Source organism: Leucoraja erinacea, chromosome 2 (genome assembly GCF_028641065.1).
Source record: "Leucoraja erinacea ecotype New England chromosome 2, Leri_hhj_1, whole genome shotgun sequence".
Classification (NCBI taxonomy): domain Eukaryota; kingdom Metazoa; phylum Chordata; class Chondrichthyes; order Rajiformes; family Rajidae; genus Leucoraja; species Leucoraja erinaceus.
The window spans coordinates 65,583,377-65,605,943 of record NC_073378.1 but is presented as its reverse complement, the minus strand read 5'-3'; the positions used below and the strand labels follow the sequence as shown (position 1 = coordinate 65,605,943).

At 41.5% G+C, this 22,567-nt stretch overlaps 1 protein-coding gene across 4 annotated transcripts in view; it reads left to right on the top strand.

Annotated features, from left to right (window-relative positions):
- Window positions 1-22,567, top strand: part of LOC129710935 (cadherin-18-like) — a 757,826-nt gene that overhangs the window by 541,604 nt on the left and 193,655 nt on the right. For all 4 annotated transcript variants that reach the window (XM_055658245.1, XM_055658266.1, XM_055658256.1 and 1 more), the window contains one exon: window positions 9,140-9,434. In XM_055658245.1, the coding sequence (XP_055514220.1) occupies window positions 9,140-9,434 (295 nt within the window). The remainder of the gene's footprint in view (window positions 1-9,139; window positions 9,435-22,567) is intronic.

Genomic DNA, 22,567 nt, shown 5'->3' with positions numbered 1-22,567 from the left:
CTGTCCAACCCCTTAAGAATTGTGTAAGTTTCTATAAGATCCCCTCTCAATCTCCTAAATCACAGGAATCACAGTAAATCACACATACTTACGGATTTGGTACTACAGTATTAATTGAGTAATGTATACAACACACAGCAGCATGTTTATTTGTACGGTACAGATCTACATCTCCCTTCACCGGGAAGAATGCCGGGGTCCCAGGCGGTGGGAGCACTGGGGACCCGGTGGACAAACACAGCGAGGCAGGCGAGCGGGGCACCAAACATGGTGGTGAGGGAGCTGGAGACACAACCAGGGGTGGGTCTGCAGCTGCAGGTTGTGTGGGAAGAGAAAGTCCGTCAGTAGATGGGTAGATCGGATGTGGAGCTTTAGGATACGAGACAGCAGGACATGGTTCCTTCACAGGAAGGAGATGTTGACTGTTGTGTTTGTAGACCCCTCAGCCTGCACTCACCAGGTATGAATGTGGCTCTTTTGCGGGACAGTGGATGACACCCAAATGGCTATAGCCCTTGTTGTTTTGAGGGCGAACGACTTGGCCACTGGAGAGGGGTGTAAGTGGTTTGCTGGATTTATCAAAAAATCGCTTTTGGGTATCGTGTTTCAGTTGCCATTGTTTCTGGACAGCAAGTGGTGAAGGAACCTGTGGCTGCAGTAGTTGTTTGGGCACAGGCAGTGCAGCACGAGTCTGTCAGGACATCAGGCGTTGGACAGGAGACCCCAGTCACGGGCGATGTTTCTCAGGTTGAGTTAATCCAGGTAGACATTGGATTTAGCAAGGTGTGAGCGATCCATCAATTGCTTGCCGGCCCTGACAGCTCATTCTGCAAGTCTGTTTGATAGTGGGAATTCTGGACTGTTAGTGATGTGGCGAAGTTGAGCAAAGTTCGATCTGGGCGTATCGCTGTTCCGTCGCAGACAAGGTATGGGAGGCATAAGCAATAGGTCTGCAGCCTCCCTCGACTGAATTCTGGAGGCAAACAGCTCCTAGCCCATATTGGGAGGCATCACACGTAAGTGTCACCGGTAGTTTTAAATCAGTGGGGACTGGCCTCACTTTGATGGCAATGATCTTGGAGGGGTCCGGTCTGAGTCCGTCACTGGTGAATAGGTGTCTGACATACTGGACCTCCTTGACACGGAATCTGCACTTCAAAGGGTTGAGTTTGAGGTGGATGTCAATTGTATGGTCCAGTACTTTTTAAAAATTGGCATCGTGTTCAGTCATGTTGCGTCCAGCAACGAGAATGTCGTTGACAATTATGGCACAAGGATATCCCTCAAATAATTGTTCCATTGTATGCTGGAATACTTCACTAGCAGTTGAGGCCAAAGGGCATCTGCAGGAACTTGTAACGGCCAAAGGAGGTGCCAAATGTGGTGAGTTTGGACGAGTCGGGGTCCTGCGGGATCTGCCAGAATAAACTTTTGGCACCCAGTACAGAAAACACAGAAGCAATGCCTAGCTGAGCAGCAACTTCCTCCACTGTGCGCATCGGGCAGTGCGGGCGTTTGATCGCAGTGTTCAGATCTCGGGAGTTGATACAAATTAGTAAGATTAAACGAGAACTTACCAGTTTGAAGTTTGATCTGTATTTTATGAGGAGGAACGTTGAGGGAATACATGAAAGAAGCCCGCTACAGCGCATGCGTGTCATCCTTCAAAGCAGCGGTGTGAGGTCACAGATACCCTATATTGACCTAAAATAGCAAGATTATCAAAGAGATACCAGTTTAAGATATGACCCTATGAGGGTGGGAGCGGAGGGCATGTATTCCCTCAACGTTCCTCCTCATAAAATACAGATCAAACTTCAAACTGGTAAGTTCTCGTTTAATCTTACTATTTTACTTCGGAGTCACGTGAGGGACTCCATGAAAGATTTCAAAGCTCTGTGACCTCATGCCGTGGAAACGAGTCCATGCTTCACAACTGCCTTGGTAGTTAGAGAGAAATTGTTAATTATATTCAAAGCATTCATACCAATTATTTAATGGAAATGATAAATAATATCGAATTAATTCAAATCATAACCCTGTATTCTTCAGGGATAAATTATCATACAGAACTTAAAATTGTTCCCCGAAAAAACGTTCCCATACTGCTAACTGGTTTGTTAACATTTCTGAAACGTATTCTCCAACAACCATCCTGCAATCCTGAGGATTTGGTCCATGGATACATCAAGGCGTTTTGCTGCAGATGTAGCTGCAGCCCTGGTGGGGTGAGAATTAAATATGTTATTGTTCACTCCCGCCTATCATATCCCATATTTCAGCCACCGCAAAATGGTCTGAGTTACACTCTATGGTACAGTATCTTATAGCTGATTAAACACCAATTCCTTGCCTCTGATAGCCTTTTTCCCTTACTGTATAACAAAACCGTACTTTACTATACAGAGGCATTTGTCCTCCGGGTAGGCCATCAATTCTATGACCTGCCCCGCTAATCCTGGCCTATTTTGTTTAATAATACGGTCCTGGATCACACCCCCAATCTTCGTGCCGCAATAGTGAAGCCATCCAGTCTTACTTTTAGCAATAACTGGAGCTTATGCACTGTGACTAGCGCTATCAGCATTACCATTTCTAGTTAGTTATCCAGATTTAATGCTGTAGCCGGCGACCAATTCCTTAGCAAGATCAAAGCCACACTTACATTCCAAATATAGTTGTATCTTTTTTTTTTTTTGGTGGCTTGGTGTTAACATATCCTCTAAAATGTTTTAACTGCCAGAGGATGTGATCCCACAGACTGTCTTACTGTTTCTTGCCATTAATGACTTGACAATGCACTTTCGGCACTATTCACAGTGCTGAAACACAGTCCTCCATATTGCAGGCTGGTAAGCAACTGTAGCACCCCCGGAACATCCTTATTTCTGTGGTCCAGAAAGTTATCATGGCAGTAATTAGTCCATTTTAATATGACCTAAATACTGTTATTGAGTAGACCTTCTTCGTGCTGCTGTGATCATGTCCACAGTTCTTTTGATAGCCCCATGTCCCGTAGCGGTGTTTTAGAGTCTACAACCTACTAAATCAATATTTTCTATGACATGGATAGCTATCCTCAGTTACTGGATGCACCAGCAACTTAGGACTACGTCTACCGTTATACATAGTTCCAGCACCATGTCCTGTACCCCAGAAAACCATAGATGGGTAAGCCAATCAGGTACTAAGACATCCCCGATGCCGATTCCTGTTGAATGTCCCTTCGTACCCCAAATTTATAAAATAGACAAGGAGGTAATACATAGATGAAAAAACCCTCCCCTAGTGCAGTGAAACAGCATCTGTAGCTTCTGCCTCAGGATCTGGTATCAATGATACATACCTCGGTAACTGGTGATTTAACCCCGGATGCAATTCTAATATCCGGCCTTACCTACTTTACTGATTTTAGCAAATACCATCTATCCAACATCCATTTAGTACTTCCAATAATTTTTCGTGGCCTGGTGTCTGCCACTGATTTAGTATCCCTGGTAGATACGTAGCCCATAACCAAATATTCCTTTGGACACACCATTCCCAAGTTTAATTTGCCAATTCATCACAAGCTGGTGATATCTTTCTACCATCTACCATGCTGCAGTTTCATTCCTGAGCAATAAGATTTTAGCCCATGAAATGCACTTAACATTTCTAACCCTTAGTGTTATGTAGGTTAGCTTCTTATATATTCCATCTCCCCCATAGCTCGAGATGGTATCAGTTGTACCATAACCAATTGCACTGGCATCTGTTTGTAATAGCACAGCCGAGTTGACCTCTGTGGCTTTCCATATTAGTAAGTCATTAACATATTAAATGTGTTAATGGTGTCAATTTTGACTTAAGTGGATGGACAATGCATCCCAGCTGCACAAACAATTGATTAGTGGCAACCACTGCCTAACATGCCGATTCCTAAGTTATTCCCACAATATCATCCAACTATACCATAATTCTATGATTTTGGTGTTGCAGCAGTCCCAACACTGGTTTAAAATTTTTCCCCCAGTTTGATATTGAATAGCAAGGATCTTAAATTAATACTTCCCATAGACTAGCCTGCTGCACACTAAATCTTAGCACTGCTAAACATATCCATTTTTAAAATGAATATATTGCACAACATTGTGAAGTATTGATAATCCATAATAATACGGCATCCCCCATCTTTCTTATTTCTAATAAAGATGTTTGAGACAAATCCTGTTGTTCAGGTTTAGTTTATTTCATACCAGCATGTATATCTATCCGGTTATGTACTGGAGGGTTTTGTTCGTGTAGAACTATATCAGATATCCCTTAAAACTGCTAAGGATATATCTGTCCATGGATATATTACACCAAGCATCAACATGAAGTTGCAATATCCCCCCAACTTCCGTGCTCCCTATTAATACTGGAGCCCCAAATTCACCTACCTCCATGGTTATTGGTGGTAACCAAGTTATTTTCCTTGGTTTCATATGCGGTTGTGGAGAGCCTAAAGGTTAATGTTAGTTTGCATCTCCACAGTGGTCGTCCCGGCCAAACCCTAAACAGGACGCTGCTGCTGGGTACCTCTGCCCAATTCTTTGTAGTATAATTACAAAAACACACTACCTCTCTTAGGATGCACATAAGGTTAATGTCTTCCCCACGTCTGCAAATGCACCTGTAATAATGGCTACATTGAGAGCACCACAATATTCCTGGGGTATAGAACCCTTGCCAACACTTCAGCAAAATATTACCTTGAAGTTAATGGGTGGACTCACAGTCCTTCAATACTCACAGCCATCCTTCTCGAAATCATTCTCCGTGAGTTCTGCTGGCAGTACTGCTCATCATGTTCGGCAGGTTGTTTTCCCCCCCTTCAATAGGGGACAGTGGCTCCATCACCTGCTCAGGCTTTACCCCGTCAGACCTTCGATACCCTCCTCAGAGGCGTCCAACATTTCATGCAGCCCATATGGGAAACTGCTGTGGGACTTATATTATTTGCCCACTGTGGCTATCCTCCAATCCCGGAGCCTGCCACTATGGAGAAATTTACTCCAGCAAACCGCTCCAGCCGACTTACATGCTCTCGGGCACTAGTCGTCGCGGGTGCTTAATATATGGGACCGCTCCTGCCGACCTTGGTGCTCTCGGGCACTAGTCGCACGCGGTATATCCCACAGCCCGTCCCCATGCCTACGGGCACTGGACCATTCCCCCTGGTCCTGGTACTCACGGGCACCTCTACCCATTTAGGGTGAAGTTTGGCACTCGCTCCCTTCTGGGAGATGCTGGTGCCGACATTTATTGCTGCCTGCTGCTTGTCATTAAACAACAGCAAACTCTGTGTTGGCAGCCCTTCAGCTCTATACTGACATCCGTAGCTGGCTGCCTGCTGTTCAGCTCACACCAGTAACGACCTGTGGCTGTGCCCTGACGTCCTTAGCTGGCTGCCTGCTGTTCAGCAACACACCAGTCTCTTCAGAATACAGCAGGCACGTCTGGAAAAAAGCACCAAAAAGGTAAGGGAAATTTGTTCTTACCTGTACTGGTTTTCAGCCTGCCCTTTTTCGGAGGAACGTCCTTCCTCCCACAGCCCCACGGACCCCGTAGCGCAGGTCCATGGGCTGCTGTCCCTGATGTCAGCTCTCTCTCTCCCGGGTGGTGCAGCTGCTTCAATCAGCTGCGGAGCCCCTAGCGACTGCATCTAAAAATAGACCCGACTTGGTCTAGAAACTCCCCGGGCCGTGTAGCTTTGTTTCCCGCCCGGCAGCAGTCAATCTTGCCGGTGCGGGGAGCGACGTCGGGCACAGCTGTTCTGTGCTAAAAATAGCCGTTTGGGAATCCCCTCCAGAGGATTCGCGCTAACTGCTGCTGCTGGTTCTGGCTGCAATATTTCTGCAGTCTCCTCTCCAGCTCCTGCAGCTTCTTGTATTTCCTACCTGCAAGGTAAGTGGAAAAATTTTTGCAGTCTCTTACCTGCTTCTTTGCATTTCTCTCTAGGGAGACGTCCTCTCCCACGTCTGACTCGTTGAATGCGTGTATGCGATATGACACGCATGCGCTGTAGCGGGCTTCTTTCATGGAGTCCCTCACGTGACTCCGAAGTAAAATCGGATTTCTTCTTTGATTTTCTTTGTTGTGACCACCATGGTGGAAACCCAGTCAGATGGGTTGGTAACCATGGCAATGACACCCAGGGACACCATCGACTGGAGCTCATTGTGCACTCTGTCATGCATAGCATATGGGTAAGACATCTACATCGGTGACGATATTGTACTAGATGGGTAGCTGCCCAAGCTTTTCATCAAAAAGGTCCTTGTACTGCGAAAGTATCTGCTGGGTGGAGCCATCGGCAAGAGATATTTGATGGACGGCTGGCCCGAAAGTTACCAGTCCTAGGTCCTGGCATGCGTTAATGCCAAGCAGAGTTGCAACTTTCCCACGAGCAATATAAAAGTTCAGCTTGTGATGCTGGGCGGCACTGCAGCTCAGCTTTTCCAACTGGGTGCACATACCCTCCTCCATAGGCTAACAAAGTAGCTGATGTGTTTACAATACGTTCGATATTCTTGACTCGTGTAAATTCGGACAATGACATGACGTTACATTTGGCCCCAATGTCGATCTTTACAACAGTAATGGTATTGTTGACAAAAAGTGAAACTTCAGGGTCGAGGCGCTTGTTAGTGGAATCAACCAGAGAGTGTATGTTATGTCTGTTATCATCAGGCTCAGAGAATATCTGGAGGAGGTGCTGGTAGCTTCTGGTACTCGTTATCAGAATCTTCTTGTTTTAACAGGTGCACAGGCTGCCGTGGAACTGAGCGGTTCCCACAAGTTCAACAGCATTTAATTAAATGATTTCTTCTTTTGCAAAAGTGGCATAATTTACCAAAGGCAAGGCACAATGCGCAATCAGCGGGGTGTGACCCGCCACTGTGAGAACACTTTTCAATAAATCTGTTAGATTGTCGAGATGTGGCGGGCCGTCTCGGAGTGGAGACGGCGTTCCGGCTTTCGGCGGCGGTGACATCACCACGGAGGTCCGTTGGACTGGAGGGTGGCATCTCCGTCCTGGATCGATCGCCTCAGCGCAGAGGGAGAACAAGGAGGGAAGAGACAGAGACTAAGACTTTGCCTCCATCACAGTGAGGATGTGCTTGGTGAACTCACTGTCATGGATGTTTAATTTGTGTTTATTGTATGTTTTGTTTTTATTGGTTCTCTGTATGACTGCAGGCAACGTAATTTCATTCTGACCGGAAGGTCTGAATGACAATAAAGGAATCTAATCTAATGATGTATTGAGCTGTGAGCGCTGGGTGCAGTAGGAGGTGTCGGTAGCATCAACACGGTATGAGGAATGTGGTTCTGGCCCCATTGATTTAGTGTGAGACTCTGTGAGTTCAGCAATGCGGCAAGCATGTTCAGCTCAGACCAGGGTTGGTTCAGTATCATGGAGTAATTCATCACGTACCTTGTCACTGAGGATTCCACCCACCAGTCTGTCATGGACGGGTTCATCAGACAGATTCCCAAAATGGCAGCGTGCAGCAATATGTTTTAGAGTGCTGATATAAGTCTCCACAGGTTCTCCTTGTAGCTGATTTCAAGCAAAATATTTAGTACGTTCCAGTAAGGAATTAGTGCGAAGGTCACATAACTGTCTGAATTTGGTGATCAGAACTTCAGGATCATCTAAATTTTCAGCAGGTACCACGATCTGATTGTTGTGATCCAGAACTGCAGGAGCAAAGTCGAAGTGCTCTGCTCGTTTGATAACTTATAATCCAGCAATGTTGAGAAGGGTAGAGGTAAGGTGGTCTGGTGGAACGTTGCTATGAGCAGCATGAATGTAAAAGTTAAAGTTGCGCTCGAAAATCCACGAATATTTAGCGAGGTCTGAGTCAAAAATCAGAGGATCAAGTTTATGGAATGAAATGGCTGTAGCAACATGAGATATGGGACAAAACAGGTGAAATAGAGCACTGGAAAGAAAATAAATGCCGATATACATAAACGCGGCGGAAATAGGCCTAAGAAAGATCTTGACCCGAATCTTTGCCTATTTCCTTCGATCCATAGATGCTGCCTCACCCGCAGTGTTTCTCCAGCATTTTTGTCTACTTAAACGCAGAGTTGGTTGAACATGTCTGACACTACGTTGGATAAATCACACATACTCACGGATCTGGTACAACAATTTTTATTGAGTAACGTGTACAACACACCAGCATGTTAATTCTACCATGCTGCATCACCAACTAACAGCACATGTCGTGTTGTGATAATATGAATGGTGTAGTAGTAGGCGGAGCTTATATAAATAAAGCACTACATTGATTAGTAAGTAAAGTAACCAATCTACAACCGGGTCCCTCTGATCTCTCGGCGCCCCCCCGCCCCACACCAATTCCCACTTTGTTCTCTCAGTGGGCCCCCCATGGCAGGTCCCTCTTTGTTCTGGGCACCCCTGCACCCCATACAGGGTCCCTTTTTGTTCTTTGGCAGTAAATCCCCATTATTTTCTCAATTTAAAGCTCAGAAATAATGAAGTGAAAAATAGAATGCATCTTGAGTAATTCATGCCAGTGAGAAAACCAAACCTCAGTCTTATGCAGAGTGAAATTCCTTTGAACAATAAATAATACATTATTGTTTTTATTTGACTTTATTAGTTCTTTCTAATGGAAACAATCTTTGAAGTCAAAATTTAATTATAGGTTATCCATTGTCCAATGGATAAAATATTAGAACGTATGGTATACAGATATGAAAACCAAAGTCTTATTCAATCATTTTTGTGTTATCATTACATTGCTAAAATTGACCAGTAATAGGAAATCAAGTAGTGTTCCATTCCAAATGAATTGTTACTTGAGAATGAAGGAATATGTTGAGAAGATTGAGTTCATCTGCAATGTTATCATAAATGAATAGTTTGTTATTATGATGTCAACTCACTTGCAGATGAAGAATAGGCTTGTAGGTATGATAACAAATAATCCCCCTGAAATCCTATTTCACTAAGTGTTTTGAAAATAATTGAAGAAGGAAAAAGGGATAAATTCAGTCAGACGAGATGGCTGGATTTGATTAAAACACATATATGCTTACAGCTGAACTTATGTTTCTCTCATATATTTTACAGCTTCACTCAAATGCAGATAAAGGAGATGGATCGGTCAAATACATCCTTTCAGGGGAAGGAGCTGGCTCCATATTTGTTATTGATGACAGCACAGGGGACATTCATGCAACGAAAAGTCTGGATCGTGAACAGAGGGTACATTACATTCTGCACGCTCAAGCCTTGGACAGGAAAACAAACAAGCCTCTGGAGCCGGAGTCTGAGTTTATCATCAAGGTGCAAGATATAAATGATAATGCACCAGCTTTTTTGGAGGGTCCTTACTCTGCCTCTGTCCCTGAAATGTCTGAAGTTGGTAAGCTTCTAATTAAATCAATTGTGCATTACTTGATTGCATTTTATCATATCTTGAGAGAACCAGTTGATTCTATTTCTTTTTTCCCCTTTAATTCTCTGCGAACCTTCAGCATATTAACTAAATGAATATTTACTAATTACGTGTAATTTAACGTAATTAGAATTTGAGATAGTTTATACTATATGTGGTCCATGAAGAGAATGGATGTGGCTAAGAATACCAAGTATTCATCGTAATTTGTATTAGTTACATATAATATTTCCAGGTCTCTTGTACTTCAATCATCACAAGCATGATGATGAAAGGCTTTTCAATCTAGAACATCAAAGATGTCCTCTTTCTTTAGTAAATGTGGTTTCCTCCCTGCTGTCATAGATGGATCCCTCACCTGTATCTCCACTGTGACTTGCAGTTCTATTCTCGCTCCCCCTCCCCAAAACAGAACAAAGGTACAGTTCGCCTTGTCTTTACCTTTCATCTCTCAAGCCTCCACATCCAACAGATCATTCTCCGACATTTCCGTCAACTTCAATGTGTCCAAATCACCAGTCACATATTCCCATCCCCACCCCTTTGGAGAATAAAATTCATATCATGGCTATGAATTTCCTTGAAAACACTCCACCATCATAACTCTATCAGAGAAGGAGGCATGTAAATGAAAATCAAGAAAAGAGTCAAATAAGTGTTTAATACTCATATGCGCCATCAATAAAACAATGAAATTCTTTTTGCTGCAGTTTCACAGGCCCATTAATGCAATAACACACTGATAAAGATATAATAATCAGTAATACCATAAATTAATAACCATAATACCAGGTAGCTATAAGATTTAGTTTATTATTGTCACATGTACCGAGGAGGTACAGAGAAAAGCTTTGTTTTGCATGGTATGCAAAGAGATCAGATATACGATACATAGATATGATCAACTCAAACATAATAGATGGAGCAAAGGGGAAGATACAGAGTGCAGAAAATAGTTCTCAGCATTGTAGCGCATTATAGCACATTAGTTTAGTTTACTTCAGAGATACAGCGGATAGATAGATAGATAGATAGATAGATAGATAGATAGATAGATAGATAGATAGATAGATAGATAGATAGATAGATAGATAGATAGATAGATAGATAGATAGATAGATAGATAGATAGATAGATAGATCCTTTATTGTCATTCAGACCTTTCGGTCTGAACGAAATTATGTTGCCTGCAGTCATACACAGAATCAATAATAACAAAACATACAATAAACACAAATTAAACATCCACCACAGTGAGTTCACCAAGCACATCCTCACTGTGATGGAGGCAAAGTCTTAGTCTCCGTCTCTTCCCTCCTTGTTCTCCCTCTGCGCTGAGGCGATCGATCCAGGCCGAAGATGCCGCTCTCCAGTCCAGCGGACCTCCGTGGTTATGTTGCCGCTACCGAAATCCGGAACGCCGCCACAGCATCAGCTCTGGGCCGCCACCCCCGCTCCAGGTCCCGCAGTCTCCGCCCTTCGGCCCACCGAGTCCGCACCGACCAGCAATCCCCGCACATTAACACTACCCTACACACGCACTAGGGACAATTTATATTTATACCATGCCAATTAACCTACAAATTGTACGTCTTTAGAGTGTGGGTGGAAACCAAAAATTTTGGAGTAAACCCACGCGGTCACGGGGAGAACATACAAACTCCATACAGACAGCGTCCGTAGTCGGGATCGAACCCGGGTCTCTAGCGCTGTAAACGCTGTAAGGCAGCAAATCTACCACTACGCTACCGTGCCACCACAAAGTCCAATGTCCTCAATGGGGTCGAGTTGAATTGAACAGTACCCAACCTTAATGAAGGACCATTCAAAAGCCTGATAATGGACAGGAAGAAGTTGTTCCTGAATCTGGTGGTGTGCACTTTCAAGCTTTTATACCATCTGCTCATTTGGAGCAAGGAGAAGAAGGAATGGCACAATTATTATGATTATGTTATGTTGGCTGCTTTGATTACGTTAGCTGTTTTTCTGAGGCAGCATGAAGTGTAGATCAAGTCCATGGGAGGTATTTCTTACCCACCACAATACTGGATGCAGGCCGGTATTTTACATCCCATGTATTGTGTGTCCCTGGCCACACTATGTACGTTTGAATGACACAAAGTGCTGGAGTAACGCAACTGGTCAGGCAGCATCTCAGAAGATCATGGTAGGTGATGTTTTAGGTCAGGACCCTGAAGGATTCACCTATCCATGTTTTTCAGAGATGCTGCCTGACCCGCTAAGTCTTTTTCTTTCATTGTAAACCAGCATCTGCAGTTCCTTGTGTCTTTGTGTGTATGAATTGCCCTGAAATTCATTTACCATAGGGATCCTTTCAGACACTGAGGTCTAACGTCCATGCAGTGTTCCTCAAGGAATGTTGAATGGACAAGGATATAATTCCATGCAACCCAAACCAAAAATGAACATTAAGCTTGTAATTTGACTAAAAGTGCAAGATCAAATGTTCCAAGTCATGTAACACAACTCATCATTTGGTTTCAGAAACAATCATTAATTTGTTGCAGAATGCTGGGGGGGGTGTGGGGGGGGGGGGGGGGGGGGTGATGGAAACAGAACGATACCATTTAATTCCAGGCAGTTTAATTCCAGGCAGTGACAGTCCAATGTATCTGTGTTGCCTCCTTGCCAAGACTAATTTATATTTCCTGTCATTTGGAAACATCCATACAGCTCTCCAGAAACAAAAGTACCATTGACCATCTGAAGTTTACAAATGTAGCCAATCCTTTTTGCTCCCTTAATTACAATGTTTATTAAAAAAAAAATTACTTCCACTTTGGTAAAGTTTAGAATTGACTTTAGTTTAATTATTGAATTTTGAAACATATTTAAGATGCCGAAGTCTCTCCAATTTTAAGTTACATATTCTGATAAGGTCTTTGCTTCTTGAATTTGATTTATCTTGGTCGCTTGTATGGAAACACTCTTGGTCAATTTTGTTATCCATTTCCTTATTGCCCAGCTCATCAATCCTGGACATTATCAGATCATCTTATATTCATTTGAATAATTTGACCTTTTTTTTCCATCTCTTTTAACATGCCCACTTTGGTCTAATTGAATTTCATGTTTTTACTTTTCCATTTTTTTCATGCATTTGCATTCATCGTGACTGAGTGCCATTTCTTGTTTCACTTTGGCTGGCACTTCAACTGTTACCCTTTGGGAGAGGACCTCAAATAGCAAATTGTGGTTTTGTCCGCTTTATGCAGGAATCCTAACCTACGCGGGATTATGTTTGCAATGCTACAATACAGAGGGTGGTACGACCTTTGAAAGATCAAATAACTTAATCTGTCCCAAGGTCTAGTTCACCAAAGAACTCTCACTGATTTGAACATGTTTATACTGTGGCAAATGGCTGGTGTTTGAGATTTTTATATGCTAGAAATATGTGCCTGGTGGGGCAAGTGGGGAGGGGGGACAGAGCAGGTATTTAATTTGTTCTACATTTTTGTATGAATAATTATCAAGTCGACATTATTGTAATTTGTACAAGTACAATGATAAACCTGCTTGCAGCAACATCACAGGAACAGACTCAGCCAACACATAAAACAGTCATAGAGTCATACAGAAGATAGACACAAAATGCTGATGTCACTCAGTAGGACAGGCATCATCTCTGTAGAGAAGGAATGTGTGACGTTTCAGGTCGAGACCCTTCTTTAGACAGAAGGGACTCAACTTGAAACGTCACCCATTATTTCTGTCCAGAGATGCTGCATGTCCCACTGAGTTACTCCAGCATTTTGTCATAAGGTCATAGTGATAGGAGCTGAATTAGGCCATTTGTCCTATCAATTCTTCTCCACCATTCAATCATGGATGATCTATCTTTCCTTCTGAACACCCTTCTCTTGCCTTCTCCCCATAACCTCTGACACCTATACTAATCATGATTCTCTCTCTGCCTTAAAAATATCCACTGACTTGGCCTCCACAGCCTTCTGTGGCAAACAATTCCACAAATTCACCACCCTCTGACTAAAGAAATTTCTCCTCATCTCCTTCCTAAAAGAACGTACTTTAATTCTGACCTCTAGTCCTTGACTCTCCCACTAATGGAAACATCCTCTCCACATCTACTCTATCCAAGCCTTTCACTATTCTGTATGTTTCAATGTGGTCCCTTCTCATTCTTCTAAACTCCAGCAAGTACAGGTCCAGTACCAGTAAACGCTCATCATAGGTTAACCTACTCAGTCCTGGGATCTTTCTTGTCAACCTCCTCTGAACCCTCTCCTTTGTGTCTGTCTTTGGTTTAAACCAGCATTCACAGTTCCTTCCAACACATGTAGTCATATAACATGGAAATAGGCCCTTCGGCCTAATTTGCCTATGCCGACCTAGATGCCCCATCTACACTAGTCCCATCACACACACTTTGTGTTTTAATGCTCTCATAATGAATATTTTTCGACCTTTTATGTATTCATCCTCAAATTCTGGTAGCAAGAAAAAAAACCAACAAATTACTGACTAAATATATCTTTAGTCTCAATAAATATGCTTGAATTGTTGCACCTTATGAACAGAATGAAACAACTGAACTGAACCTTGGCTTCTTTCTATGCAGTACCTCAGCCATAGCTTCACACTCAGACTTCAGATTTCTAATGTGTGAAGTATTAATGAATCGGAATTGTTGTTGACTTCACTTTGGGAAAATTGAATTAAAGATCTAACATAAGGCCTTCACAATTACTTAATGTTCTGAAATGGCAATGAAGAATTTTGTTGAAGTGTGGTCATCGGGAACTTTAATAAGATTAGAAAAACAAAAATCACCTCAAAGTCATGAACGGATCTAGGAATTTGCATCGTTTTCCATGACATCAAAATTTAAGTTTCAGTGACATAAACTACAATCCAATAAACTGATCACTGTTGAAACCAGGTCCAGCACTCTAATTGGCATGCTTCCCATCAAATGAAGTAAATAATAACGCGTCGCAGTGAAAGCAAAGATGCAAAATAACTTTGAAAAAAAGTTAATTCCCAGTCAATTGAAATAAATAATTTTACATTCACATTACGTAGGATGTCCTCTCTTTCCAATCGACTAACGTCGTTGCAATGAATTTTGAATGCTGTCTTTTATTTTGTACTAACAACCAATGATGAATATCCAGGTGAACATATTTTGACTTGCAATATAATGTTTTCTACATACTAGAAATAATCCTTTGGTTCTTCCACGTGATCTGAGATTGTTTCAAGCTACAATAGGTTTTAATTTAGAAAAATATTCTTTCTTTCTTTTAAAATCTTTTTATTAGCTTTTTTTTTCCAAAAACAAAAACAAAACCAAAAAAAAAGAATAATGATAAACATAACAAATGATTTTGATACATAGGGATCAGGATTACATTAATAACAGGTATAACCTAAATATGAGTCCAGTGTCAAAATATACATTGAATATAGACCTCTATGTAAATATAGTTAAATGTTTAAAAGAAAACATATATTTAAAAATAAAAGATAAAAAGAAAAAAAGAGAAAAAAGGAAGAAACAAAACCCCCTTAAACAAGAAAACGAAAAAAGATAAAAAGAAAAGCAAAACAGAATCTGAGCTGCAAACAATTTCAACAATTTATGTCCCTGTTGGTCATCAAGTCTGTTCCACCATATAAAGGTAAAAAAATGTTTTATAACAGTTGGAGAGGGAACAATTTATATTGTGTGAAAATGTTGAATAAATCTTCCCCAAGTCGTATCAAATTTAACCAAGGGTTGAACAATGTAACTCCTGATTTTCCTGGAAGGGGGTAAGGGTGTGTGGAGGGGAGAGAGGTTTAGGGGAGGGACGGTGGGGGAGGGGATGGAGGGGAGGAGGGGGAGAAAAAGAGGAGATAGAGAGGGGGGGAGTGGAGATGAGAGGAGGGGGGGAGAGGAGGGGGGAGAGGAGGGGGGAGAGGAGGGGGGGGGAGAGGAGAGGGGGAGAGAGGAGAGTAGGGGGAGAGGAGGGGGAGGGGAGGAAGGGGGGGAAAGGGGAGGGGAGGAGAGGGGGGAGTGAGGGGGTGTGCTGAGAGGGGGTGAGGTGAGGGGAGGGTTAGAGGTGGGGAGCAGGGGAGGGGGAGGGGGGGGGCGGTGGAGGGAAGGGGGTAAGGGTGTGTGGGGGGTTTAGGGGAGGGATGGTGGGGGAGGGGATGGAGGGGAGGAGAGGGAGAAAAAAAAGGGGAGAGAGAGGTGGAGTGGAGGGAGGAGAGGAGAAGGGGGGAGGAGGAGGGAGGGGGGGGGAGAGGAGAGGGGGGAGAGGAAGGGGGGGAGAGGAGAGGGGGAGGAGGAGAATGGGGGGAGAGGAGATGGGGAGAGGAGAGGGGAGAGGAGGAGGGGGGGGAGAGGAGAGAGGAGAGGGGGGGAGTGGAGGGGGGGGGGGGGAGTGTGCCTTTTTATTTCAACCCAAACCCCCCAAACAACCATTTGCAGGCAGTGCTTTTTTACTTTAACCATATTTTCATTTTCAAACCACATTAAGGGTACTTACGCACAGTTGTGTGGACATGTGTTCAGTGTTGTTCATAACTCAGAGAAACATGACCCTCTGCCTTCCTCCAACTTGCAAACTAATTGAGGCACACCGCTTCCTGGTTTTATAGTCCATCCCCCTTGCCGCCAGCGGGGGCAGCAGAGAGAATGGGGAATTTTGTAAAATCATTAATATCTCTGTCGTTTTTCATCGACTTGAAAAATCCTCGGCACACAGGTGGCGGAGGGGGGCTCTGATTGTGGTGGCCAAAAATGACGGCTGTAGGTCACGGCGTTCTCTCGGAAATCGCAGCACAGATGGCCAAAACCGGTCAAGAATAGACTTTTAGTAACATAGATCTATTTGTAATTTCAAAATCAACTCATAAATAGTCATTATTAATCCTTTCTGATAAGGGTTCAAATGTAATTTTTTTCCAAAATTTTGGTTTGATGTGGTAACGGAAAGAAGGGTAGAGTAGCCTTCAAAAAATGTCTAATTTGTAAATATCTAAAAAAAGTATGAATTAGGTAAATTATATTTATTGGAGAATTGTTTGAAAGACATAAAACAACCATCAAAAAACAAATCACGAAAAGCTACTAATCCCTTCCTCTTCCATAACGGAAAGGCTTGATCAGTACTAGAAGGTTGCAAGAGAAAATTAGATATGATAGGACTCGATAAGATAAAATCATTCAATCGAAAAAAACGAAATTGAAACCATATTCGAAATGTATGTCTTATTATTGGGTTAGTCGTATATTTATTCAATCTCGTAACTGTAAAAGGTAATGAGGCCCCTAGAATAGAAGCCAATAATAGCCCTTGTATAGAATCACGTTCAAGATTTATCCATCCTGGACATTGGGTATCTTCTAAATCTTTTGTCCAAAACGTTAAATAACGAACATTAACTGCCCAATAGTAGAATCTAAGGTTCGGCAGTGCCAAACCACTATCTTTTTTTGATTTCTGTAAGTATTTTTTACTTAGGCTGGAATTTTTATTCTGCCATATATATGAAGACATTTTGGAATCAACAATATCAAAGAAAGATTTGGCAATAAAAATTGGTATCGTCTGAAATAAATACAAGAAATTATGTAAGATAAACATTTTAATAGCATTGATTCGGCTGATTAAAGATGAGGACATTGGTGACCATTTAGTAAACTGTTGTTTGATATGGCCAATTAAAGGCGTAACATTAGCTTTAAATAAATCATTGTGTTTCTTAATCTTAATACCTAAATAAGTAAAACTTTCAGTAGTCAATCTAAATGGAAATTGTCCATAATTTGAAACTAGATTGTTTAATGCAAGAAGCTAACTCTTAATAAGATTTAGTTTATAACCAGAGAAACTACTAAATTGATTAAGTAGTGCTACCATTGCCTGAATAAATTTCTCAGGATTAGAAATGAATAATAACAGATCATCTGCATGAAGAGATAGCTTATGTATCATATTCCCACGGACATTACCAAAAATATTAGGGTATTCCCTATTAGCGATGGCCAAAGGTTCCAAAGCAATATCAAACAGTAAAGGACTTAAAGGACAGCCCTGTCTAGTACCTCGAAAGCCTGAAAAATGGGATCCCTGATTATCGGTAAGTACAAAAGCCTGAGGTATACGATATATCAGCTTGATCCAAGAAATACATTTTGGACCAATCTTAAATTTTTCAAATGTATTGAATAAGTATTCCGAAATCTACTTTATCAAACGCCATCTCAGCATCAAGTGAAATTACACATTCTGGGGTTTTATTTAACGCTGTTTATACGATATTCATTAATCCCCTAATGTTAAAGTAACGATCTACATTTAACAGTGATATAGGTCTATATAATGTCACTTCTGTAGGGTTTTTATTTTTTTAAGAATTAAAGTAATAAATGCTTCAGAAAAGGATTGTGGTAATCTATTCATTAAAAAGGCTTCTTTAAAAACCTTGCATAGCCAAGGAGACAATAAATTTGAGAAATACTTTAAAAATTCTACTGTAAACCCATCTAAACTGGGAGCTTTACAAGAATTCATTGAAAGGATTGCTTTCTGTATTTCTTCCTCCATGATGGGTTCATCTAACAACAGAGACTCATTATGTGGTAAATTTGGCAAGTTCAGTTTCTTTAAAAAAAAACATGCATATTGGAATCAGTAGGAAATTCTGATTGGTATAGGGAGGTATAAAATTCCTGAAAGGATTTACTAATTTCGTCATGGTCTACAGTTAGTGTACCATCCTGTTTACTCACTTTAGTAATCTGACGTTAGGCCGACACCACTTTCATTGATACAAATACATCGATAGATTGATACAAATACATCGATAGATGCTTAGCGAGTAATTTACCAGATTTTTCGCCATGTATATAAAATTGACTTTTGGTTTTAAGTAGCTGGTTCTCAATCGGTGATACTAATAACAAATCATATCTCAATTGAAGTTCAACTATTCTTATAGAGCTCTAAACTAGGAGCTTTGAATATTTTTTATCAATTTCTTTAAGTTCATCAGCCAATATCCGTATTTCTTTTTGAGTTTGTTTTTTTAATCCCGCGGAGCATGAAATAATTTGTCCAAGAATAGATGCTTAAAAGCATCCCAGACTATACCATTAGATATTTCTTCAGTAGACTTTGTTAAGAAGAAGAAAGCAATCTGATCTTTAATACAATTAACAAAATTTAAATCTTGAAGCAAAGTAGCATTAAATCGCCATTGTTTAGCATGAAACTTGGAATCAGGAAGTTTGATTGATAGTTTCAATGGTGCGTGATCAGAAATAACAATTGCATCATACTCACATGCAGTGACCGATGACCTAACCGAGAATCTATTACAAAGTAGTCAATCATAGAAAATAGGTGCAGGAGTAGGCCATTCGAACCTGCACCAATCCTAGAATAACTATGATATACATGAGAAAAAATATATAATTCTTTGTCATTTGGGTGTAAGGATCACCAAACTTCTAACATTTCAGAGTCAAGTAAAAAAGAATTGATAAAATAGTTGATTTATTTGTAAGCACATGATCAGATGTAGATCTGTCATTCAAGAGGTTCAAAAAACAGTTGAAATCTCCACCCATTATTAAAGGTGCTCATTTAAATTAGGAAAGGATGCAATTAACTGTTTAAAAAAATCAGGGAGATCAATATTTGGTGCATAAATATTCACCATAGCAACTTTTTGGTTTTAAAGAACACCAGTGATCACCAAAAATCTACCATATGGATCAGAAATTGTTTCATAATGAACAAACGGAATTGAGGAGTCAATAAAAATAGAGACACCTTTCACCTTAGCCTGTGAATTTGAATGAAACTGCTGTCCTCTCCAAAACTTGAAAAATCGCTGATTGTCATCTTGCCTTAGAGGAGTTTCCTGAACAAAAATAATCTGAGCATTTAGTCTACGAAGAAATTATAAAAATATATTCCTCTTAATGGGATGGTTCAAGCCATTCACATTCCATGAAAGGAAGTTAATAACTTTATCCATATTGTTTGTAAAAATCATGTGGGATGTAAAGGGTTAATTTCTTAAAGCATAATAGTTCATGATACTGGAAGAAGAAAAATCTAGGGCGGAGCCAGGAGTGAAGACATTTCAGACTTTTTTGTAGTTCATATTCTGCACAAATGAAAAACACTAAGCTAAAAACAAAAGACCAACAAAAGACAAAACAAACAAACGCTACCTGATCCCTTCCCTACCCCCATCAATATTGATTGTCTCATACATGTGATGGATTTGATTGCTTCTCTCTGATCTCTGCTCACAATTACAATGTAGGTACACCATGGACTAATAGACAAGCTAGTGAAGGGTCTGGCAGCATTTTGGGTTGGGACTCTTCTTGAGTCCGAATAAGGGTCCCGACCCGAAAAGTCATCTATCTCTTTCCCTCCACAGCTGAGTTCCTCAAACAGTTGTTTATCTTTTCACGATTCCAGCATCTGCAGTCTCTTATGTCTCCATCACCAAATAAGCTTGTGTTGGGGTGCATTAAAATCCAGCATTTTAACCCAGCAACAAAATACTTGGGAAACTCAATTGATCAAGCAGCATCTCTGGAGAAGATGGATAGCTGTTGCTTCGGGTCTGGATCCTTCCTCTGATATTTCCAGGTTAGGATGGTGTGTGGCTTATAGAGCAACTTTCTGGAAGTGGTTGTCCCTTGCCTTTGCTGTCCCTGTCCTTGTAAATAAATATATAATGTTAGAGGGAAGGACTTAATTAGTATTCTTACTCAAACAGTGGGTCCTGGGTCCAGTAATTGCAAGGACAATATTAACTGTTGATTTTGTGTGTGGATAACTGGGACATTAATAGTTGGTTGCTTGATTCATCCATCACTTTGTCATTCATTGTGAATATAAGTAACATCTGGTAAGTGAGTCACAGGTAAACAGGCATCCCGAGGGACAAAACATTGCTGTCTAAAAAACTGTGCTGGTTAAACTAGGCATCTGCTGGCAAATGATGTGCTTTCAAATGTAAATTATTTATTCTGTTCTGTAAATTGCACTTCCCAGCAAGCTACTTTCGCTGAGCAGAAGAATGTCAAAGAAAATCGTGAACCTTAATTAATGATGTCTGCAGAAGTTTAGTAGTTAAATTATTGGCCATTAATCTAGATGCGTGATTTCTAACTTCACCACAGCATCTGGGGGATGTCAATTTCAGTAAACCTTTAGTAAAATGCTAGTATCATTAGTAGTAGATTGTTGTAAATGCCCGAAGATAGACACAAAATGCTGGAGTAACTCGACGGATTAGACAGCATCTCTGGAGGAAAGGAATAAGGGACGTTTTGGGTTGAGATCCTTCTTCAGACGCATTGCAAACAACCTTTTTTCAAGGAAAGAAAATCTGCAAATGGTCCCTGGTCTGGTTTGTGTATCCAGAACAAGGTGGTTCACTCTTAATAGCTCTGTGAAATGGCCCTTTAAAACAAAAAAACAGTCTGTTCAGGAGAGAATTGGGGATGGAGAATAGCAACATTCACATGCCAAAAACAAATGCACAAAAATAAACATATAACTTAAAAACATGGATCCCTGAAGCAAATTAGAGCTTTCATTGGAGAATTTTGTGTTCCATGTGGCCCAACAACAATCTTCTCCCTCACTGCTTTTCCATGTCATAGTCGCTATGACCCTTAGGTCCAACAACCAGTTGTACACTGATGAAACTAGGTACCTGTAGCTGATAGAATTGCCTGCATTCAAGCATACAAATCAAATCAAATCCAATGCTACACACTGTCCTCTGTTGCACAAAGTCCATCATTGGGCTCAGACTTGCCAGAATAGTATCTGTATTATGAACAAAGAGCAAACTACTGGAAGAGCTAGAAGGGTAGCACAGTGGATAGAGTTGCTGCCTTACAGCATCAGAGGTTTGGTTTTGATTCCGGCTATGGGTGAATTCTGTACAGTGTTTGTATGCTCTCACTATGAATATGTGGGTTTTCTTCGGGTGCTCTAGTTTCCTCCCACAATCCAAAGATGTTTAGGTTTGTAGGTTAATTGTGTTCTGTAAATTGTAAATTTGCCCTATTGAGTAGGATAGTGTTGTGTACAGGGTGATCGCGGGTCGATGCAGACTCTGTGGGCTCAAGAGGTCGTTTTCAGGCTGTATCTCTAACGTCTAAAGTCTAACTGAACACGTCAGTCAACATCTGTGGAGAGAAATGGACAGACATGTTTTTGGTTGGAACACTTCATCAAAACTAATGGCATAAAGAGGAGATAGCTTGTAGAATGAGGAAAGGGGTGGAACTGAGCTGATAAATGAGAGGTGTAGCCAGGTAAAGGTGGGTTGTTTGATAAATTATTTTTTATTTTTAGAGATACAGCATGGACACCCTATCACTGCCCCACCATGGATGAGGGAGTGAAGGATGGAGGTGGTAACCAGCACTGGTGGTGATATGCCAAGAAAACAAAAAAATGCAAATGATGCTACTGATAAGAAAGGAAGGTGATGAGCGAAATGTAAAACTAAAGGGAGTGATGGTGGTTAGAAGGGAACATAGGGGTGTGGAAATATAAATGGGGACCAAGAGTAGAATTCCTGAAACACTGTGGTGCTAAATGCCAGGTATGGCTCCGTGAGTTCTACCCCTCTTGCCTCATTGGTCAGTCCATTCTGAAGATCTGGTGGAAAGTCATTGCGCTACCAAAACCAAACAAGCCTGTGGACGACCCAAGGAACTTTCTGCCCATCTCCTGTGTCCCGTACAAGCTCCTCAAACGGCTTATCCTGGACTGACTCGATCAAATCGTCGACCCCTAACTACCCGCTGAACAAGCCGGATTTCCTCATGGACACTGCACTACCCACCAAATAGTCAAGCTGACCAATGACATCGAAGACAGTTCAGAAAAGAGTCACAAGGCGGGCATCACACTGGTGGACCTCACCACCTCCTACGACACAGTGTGGCACCAGGGCCTGATCTTGAAGCTCCTCCACACCATTCCTGACCGCCATTTATTGTGGTTCCTTGCCAACATGCTTGCCAAGCGCAATTTTGTACTCAAGACCAGCGACAGACAATCTAGCCGACTGCA